Source organism: Suricata suricatta, chromosome 12 (assembly GCF_006229205.1).
Source record: "Suricata suricatta isolate VVHF042 chromosome 12, meerkat_22Aug2017_6uvM2_HiC, whole genome shotgun sequence".
NCBI classification, from domain to species: domain Eukaryota; kingdom Metazoa; phylum Chordata; class Mammalia; order Carnivora; family Herpestidae; genus Suricata; species Suricata suricatta.
The window spans coordinates 83452176-83459059 of NC_043711.1; the positions used below are offsets into that span (position 1 = coordinate 83452176).

Genomic DNA, 6884 nt, shown 5'->3' on the forward strand with positions numbered 1-6884 from the left:
TTTATTATATTATTTATTATGTGCACTATTCCAGGCCCAGTAGCAAACAAGATGGACAGCCTCTTGGGGCTCAAATTCAGGTGGGACATTCAGACAATAAACATGTAAATGAATAAGTAATACAATTTCTGGGGTTTATATTTATAATTTCAGGTAGTGCTAAGAAATATGAAAACAGAGACGAGATTAGGCAGGGGAGGGTTTTTTTTTAAACTACTACCTAGTATTCCACAGTTCAGATTACCATAGTTTGGGGGAGTAACTTCCAAGTTTTTCTACTTGCTTCCTACAGTAAGAAATAGATGTTATTTGTTTTTTTATTAAAAAATTTAAAATGTTTTTTTTTTTTAATTTTTTTTGAGAGAGAGAGAGAGACACAGAGTCTGAGGCAGGCTCCAGGCTCTGAGCTGTCACCACAGAGTCTGAGGCAGGGCTCAAACTCACAGGCTGAGAGATCACGACCTGAGCCAAAGTTGGATGCTTAGCTGGCTGAGCCACCCAGGTGCCCCAAGAAATACATTTTAAACTGCTACTCAAAACCCATCACAGAAACATACATGAAGAAAACTGAAACATAAACGTGTACAACTAAACAAATATTTCACGGAATAATGCTTACCCTGACCCAGAAGGATACACTGAAAATTTTTATTTTGTTCTATTTCATAAAAATAATAACAAAAATAACAACAAAAAAACCCCTTGCTAATCATGCCTGCTAAATTGTTTTCATTATCCACCAGTAAATTGTGACCTCAGTTTGAAAAATATTGCTTTAAGTGACCAATCCTTTAATGAGATTTAGATTGTTCATAAATCTCTCCTGTTACAAACAGCTGCAGTGAGCTGTTTTATACTCATTTTGTAACGACGTATTTCTGAGAGTAAGATCCCTGATTGTGTAACTACCAGTAACCTAAAATTCTGATAAAATGTAGCCAGCACGTTGGAAAACCAAACTCTAATCCCCAATCTGTTACCACCATGACGTACAAACTGTTGGGCAAGTGCCCGCACCTCTCTAGGCCTCAGTTTCCCCATCAGTAACCTGCTGATCTCTACACCCTAGAAGTCTGGTCTAAATTGAAAGCAGATGCCCCACCCCCTGAGTCAGCATGGGCAGAACTTCTCTCTGATCCCAGCTCCCCCCTTTTCCGCTCCCTGTTTGGAAGAGGCCCAGGGAAAAGGGAAAAGGCAGGTCTGGGCCCGAGGGCCAATGCAGGGCGGGGCAAGGGAAGGGCAAGAGGGAGGCCAGCCCCCTAGTAGGAAATGAGCCGGGGTAGGATAACACTTTATAAGTCTGACGCTCTCTTCCTCCTCCCGTCCCCTGGCCACCTTCCAGCCTCCTCTGTGCAGCCTCCTCGCCTTCCAGACGGTCCTTACTTCTTTTCTCCCTAGGTTGCGGCCAGCCTGAGCCCTCTGTCGCTAGATCCAGGAGCCCAGGTGGAGTAAGAACCTCAGCTCCAGGATGCTGACAACATTGCTGCCACGGTTGTGTCTACTGCTCCTGCCGGGCTGGGCCTTTTGTAGCCAGGAAGCCTCAGCTGGTGAGTCAGGGGTACATCTCCTGCCTGGGGATGATTCTGGAGACTCAGCCTGTCTGGGTACATGGGAAAGACCAGAGGAGAGTTTATCCCACAGCGTCTGTGCCTGCAGCCAGACAGATCTCTCTGTAGGGTTGGCAGGGTCCTGGGCACTGACTTGTGTCCCAAAGCCAAGGTGAGGAAGTATAGTTCGGCCCCAGGGAAGGGAGAGATGGAGGAGGCAGAGGTGGAGGGTGGGGGGATGGAAGGAGGGAGAAGGGTGGAACAACTGGAAAAATGGAAAGGGATGCGTAGAAAGGATAAGGGAATTAGCCTCAAGGAGAGGTGGTGAATCTGGAGAGGGAGAACTGAGGGTGATGGTGGATGGGGGTACGTCCAAGGAAGATGGGAAGAGGTGAGAGATGGAAGGAATGGGAAGCCACCTGAGAGATGGGGGCTGAGATAAGTGAGGCAGAAGAGGAGACTGGAGAAGGTGTAAGATGGGTGGCAGCTGGGGGGTGAGGGGGTCGGAGGAAGAAGAAGCTGTGGTCATTGGGAAAACTCAGGGGGTCAGGCCGCCTGAAGTGGCTGTTTAAGCAGAGAAAGGAGTTATTGCCCTGCATGGTGACCACACAGGTGCCTCTTCTCCCCTTTCCCACGGTCTCTGTAGCCTCAGTCTCCCTCTCTGAGGGAGCAAATCACCAGTATTCAAGGAGCACTCACCACGGTTCATATGCACACTGACACATCTAACTCCCATAATATCTCTACAAGGGAGGCAATATGATTATCTCTCTTTTACAGCGGGGGAGACTGGGCACAGGACATGTAAGAGCCTTATCTAGGACTACCCACACGGATATACTTATTCACACCTGCAGACAAAGAGCACACCTTTTCAAATGCAAAGGTGGACAAGACATACCCACACAGAAATTTACAACCCCAGACTCATTCCCTTCTCACACATTCTCTGGGCATCAACCCTGTGCCAGGACCTTAACAGGTGTAGGAGGCAGAGATAACCAGACATGACTCTATAGCCTAGGGGAGCCCAGTAGAGTCTGTATTTGGAGATCGTTACATGGAATCTGGGATCACTGAAACAGACCGGCTGTGTCCGGGAGGGTGAAGAGGAGAGGCATCAGGAAAACTCCAAGAAGTGGGCGACAGAGCTGAGTCTTGAAGCAGGAATAGAAATTTGCCTGGAGGCAGAGAGACCCTGACATGGTATTCCTGTCAGCCAAAAGGCAGCACGAGGAATTCCAAGTAGTTTACTACAGATAAGTACTAGAAGAGGTTAAATATGGCAGTTGGGGTCTGGTCTCTGGCAGCCTTGAATGCCAAGCTAAAGACTTTGGACTTCATTCTGTGGACAGATATCTTACGGGGAGGCAATATGGCTGGGTGGTTAAAAGTGCTGGAATCACACTGCCCGCACTCAAATCTTGGTTCTGCGACCCCATTTTAGACTGCTTCCCTTATAGACTGAGGTTCATCACAGTAGCTACTGCATTAAGGTAATGGGAGGAAGGCACAAATAAGATAATAATGTGTGTATGGTACAGTGCTTGGGTCATAATAAGTACTTAATAGCCATTATTATTATTAATTATTTTGATAGGGAAGTGTGTCACTGGAGGATTTTAAGCAGGAGAGAATAATCTTATTTCTGGGTCAGTTAGAGGGCAGATTAGGAGTGAAACTGAAAAATGAGGGCAGGGGGGTGAGGAAGGACATTACTACCCAAGTCGAGATGGGAACCGATGAGGCCTGAAGTGGGGCAGTGGCAGAGAATAGGAGATGGAATGGGATTTTACTGTAAGTCAGGATTTGTTGACCGACTGGAAATGGGGGTAGTTACAGGGGTGAGAGACGGAAATATGGGAGTGGCTCTTCCACTGACTGGATTACCCTGAGGCAAGTGGCTTCTGCTCTTTCTAGCCTCAGTTTCCATATCTGTAAAACGAAGATAATAATCCCTCTCCTGCCCTCCTGACAGGGTTACGGGAGGAAGAGTGGGGGAACACTTTGTAGTTTATGAACGGCCGAGAAGGTGGGCGGCTGGCCTTTAGGTAGGGGGTTATTATCTCCAGCTACACGCCAAGCCCTGCCAAGCCTGGCCAAGGCCTGACGCGCTGACACCACCTGGCAGGCCTTCGGAACCTCCACATGCTCCAGATCTCTTACTTCCGCGACCCCACTCAAGTGTGGCACCGGGGCAACGCGTCGCTGGGGGGGCTGACGACGCACGTGCTGGAAGGCCTGGGCACCAACGTCACGATCCGCCAGCTGGAGCCTTTGCAGGAGCCCGAGAGCTGGGTGCACACAGAGAAAAGTCTGAAGACCTACCTGCAGCAGTTCCAGGGCTTGGTGCTGCTGGTGCACCAGGAACGGGGCTTGACCTGTGAGCGGCGCGCGCGCGCGTGGGGGGCGCGGCCAAGGCGGGAGGCGCGGCCTGTGGGCGGGACTGGATGGGGCGGGCCTGTGCCGGGGTGGGGGGAAGGGGTGGAGCCTTATGGAAGGGACAGGGCTCCTGGAGGGGTCTTGTGGATGGCTTGTTCTTGTGTGAGCCGGCTGCTCTAAGGAGCTCAGTGATACCAGGGCACCTGCCTTTGCTAATTGCTGGGTGGGAGCTTGAGCCTGAAGAGGACTGGGTGTCCTAGTTGCGGGCCCTCCGCCAGTCCCTCTTTTTGCTGACATGACCTCGGGGCAGACCCTGTTGGGAGGCCCTGTCCGTGATTCACCCAAAACCCCGAAAGTTCATGTTCCCCCTGGTGGATTTTCTCCCATACCTGACATCCTCTCCATACAGCCCTCTCACCCTGACTCCCCCCTCCACAGTTCCTGTGATCATTCGCTGCTTCCTGGGCTGTGAGCTGCCTCCTGAGGGCTCTACAGCCCGTGTCTTCTTCGAAGTGTCTGTGAATGGGAGCTCCTTTGTGCATTTCCAGCCAGAGACAGCTTTATGGGTGGCAGGGCCCCAGGCAACCTCCAGGGTGGTCACCTTCACCCTGCAGCAGCTCAACGCCTACAATCGCACTCGGTTCGAACTGCGAGAATTCCTGCAGGACACCTGTGTGCAATATGTGCAGCAACACGCCACTGTGAACAACTCGAAAGGTATGATGGGATTGGGAATGGGCCTGTGTGCTGTTGGGTGGGTTCCAGGCAAATGGGTAGACCTGAAGGATGGATACCTTGAGCAGCAGGAGGCTCCGGGATGCGGGATTGGGACAGAGTCTACACAGCTTACCTCACTTGGTGAACTAGCCCCCTTCCTTTGGGGTAGAAATCCTTAGGGTTTGACTTAAACCATGGACTTCTTGTGGGTATGGTCTTCAGGCTAACTCTGTGCATGTTCTGCAGGGAGCCAAACAGGCCGCTCCTACACCTCGCTGGTCCTGGGTGTCCTGGTGGGCAGTTTCATCATTGCTGGTGTGGCTGTAGGCATCTTCCTGTACACAGGTGGACGGCGGTGTTGATTGCTCTCCAGACCCCTCTGGAAAAGGGCTGGACTGATGGGGGCTGACGAGGGAAGATCTCAGCTCACTACAAAACCACACAGATTCCTCATCTGGGACATTATATCCCAGAAGGTTTGGAGTGGCAGCCCCTTTCTTCTCCCTGATCTGCCCACCAAGAGTTTGGGGGAGGGAAAGGGAAAGGAAGAAGCTAAGTAGACAGAGCTCTTGGTTTGCTAAGCACCTAAGAACTTGCATGCTTTCCTGAATTGGTCTGAGAAGTGAATGCTTATCTATCTTTGGAAAACAGATGATGGAGTTGGGTGGGGGTGGAGGGTGTCTATGGCATGTCCTCCAAAGACAGAATCACCCAAGGCATTCAAACACCTAACAAATACAAGAAGTCCATCAACCAAAATAAACACCACTCGATGCTTCCAGGCATATCCAGGCTTGGGAAGGGATGCTGGTATAGTAGAGGTAGAAAGAAATAACCAGAGAAATGATGGGAGTATAAACTAAAATATGGGAGCAAAGAACTATTAGTTCATTAATAATATTGTTAATAAATTCCTTACTTATGTAGATGGCATTATTCTTTCCTCTACTTTGCAAAACTTCTGGAAAAGTAGACTATACCTTTTGTCTTTATTTTATTTTGAGAGAGAGACAGAGTGTGAGCAGGGGAGGGGCAGAGAGAAAGGGAGACCCAGAATCTGAAGCAAGCTCCAGGCTCTGAACTGCAGCACAGAGTCTGATGTGGAGCTCAAATCCACAGACTGTGAGATCATGACCTGAACTGAAGTCAGATGCTTAATCGACTGAACCACCCAGGTGCCCTGTAGACTATACCTTTTCTTCTACTTCCTCCTCTCCCACTCACTCTTTTTTTTTTAATAGTTTATTGTCAAGTTGGTTTCCATATAACACCCAGTGCTCTTATCCACAAGTGCCCTCTTCCATGTCCATCACCCCCCTTTCCCTTCCTCCTCCCCCTTCAGCCCTTAGTTTGTTTTCAGTATTCAAGAGTCTCTCATGATTTGCCTCCCTCCCTCTCCCTGACTCTTTTTCCCCCTTCCCCTCCCCATGGTCCTCTGTTAGGTTTCTGCTGTTAGACCTATGAGTGAAAACATATGGTATCTGTCCTTCTCTGCCTGACTTATTTCACTTAGCATGACACCCTCGAGTTCCATCCACATTAGTACGAATGGCCAGATTTAATTCTTTCTCATTGCCAGGTAGTATTCCATTGTATATATAAACCACATCTTCTTGATGCATTCATCAGTTGATGGACATTTAGGCTCTTTCCATGATTTGGCTATTGTAGAAAGTGCCGCTGTGAACATTGGGGTACATGTGCCCCTGTGCATCAGCACTTCTGGAGCTCTTCGGTAAATCCCTAGCAGTGCTATTGCTGGGTCATAGGGGAGTTCTATTCATAGTATTTTGAGGAACCTCCATACTGTTTTCCAGAGCGGCTGCACCAGTTTACATTCCCACCAAGAGTGTAAGAAGGTGCCCGTTTCTCCACATCCTCGCCAGCATCTATAGTCTCTTGATTTGTTCATTTTAGCCACTCGGACCGGCATCCCACTCACTCTTAAACTACTGCAGCCTGACTCCCTATAAACTGCTCTAAGATCACCAATGACCTCGAATTGTGAAATCTCCATCCCACATGATATCTGCAACATTTTCCTTTGTGGACTAGAATTCTCTTTTTACCCTAACTCCTGAGATTCCATACTTTTAAATTTTAGAAACTGTTCTGGCCACTCGTCAATCCCTTTGCCTTTGTCATCTTTCTCAATTCACCTTGAAATCGTGGCTACTTTAGACTTCCATTTTTTGGCTTTTTGGTGTCATTTAAGCTGTACCCTTTGTGGATGACCTA

At 49.0% G+C, this 6884-nt stretch overlaps 1 protein-coding gene across 2 annotated transcripts; it reads left to right on the top strand.

The window, feature by feature from the left end:
- Positions 1–1320: 1320 nt before the first annotated feature.
- On the top strand, positions 1321–5256 carry PROCR (protein C receptor). 2 transcript variants are annotated; one of them, XM_029919280.1, is made up of 4 exons: positions 1321–1547; positions 3679–3930; positions 4368–4646; positions 4893–5256. In XM_029919280.1, exons 1-4 carry the CDS (start codon positions 1469–1471, stop codon positions 5006–5008), a joined length of 726 nt encoding a protein of 241 aa, XP_029775140.1. In that variant the 5' UTR covers positions 1321–1468; the 3' UTR covers positions 5009–5256. The 2 variants fall into 2 exon arrangements, with proteins under 2 accessions (XP_029775140.1, XP_029775141.1); XM_029919281.1 differs by having other exon boundaries at positions 4992–5256.
- The last annotated feature ends 1628 nt before the right edge of the window (positions 5257–6884 follow it).

Coding starts and splice junctions, on each gene's coding strand:
- PROCR (XM_029919280.1), top strand. CDS start 1,469: ATGCTGACAACATTGCTGCCACGGTTGTGTCTACTGCTCCTGCCGGGC. Junction 1,548..3,678: donor TAGCCAGGAAGCCTCAGCTG/GTGAGTCAGGGG, acceptor ACCACCTGGCAG/GCCTTCGGAACCTCCACATG. Junction 3,931..4,367: donor CCAGGAACGGGGCTTGACCT/GTGAGCGGCGCG, acceptor CCCCCTCCACAG/TTCCTGTGATCATTCGCTGC.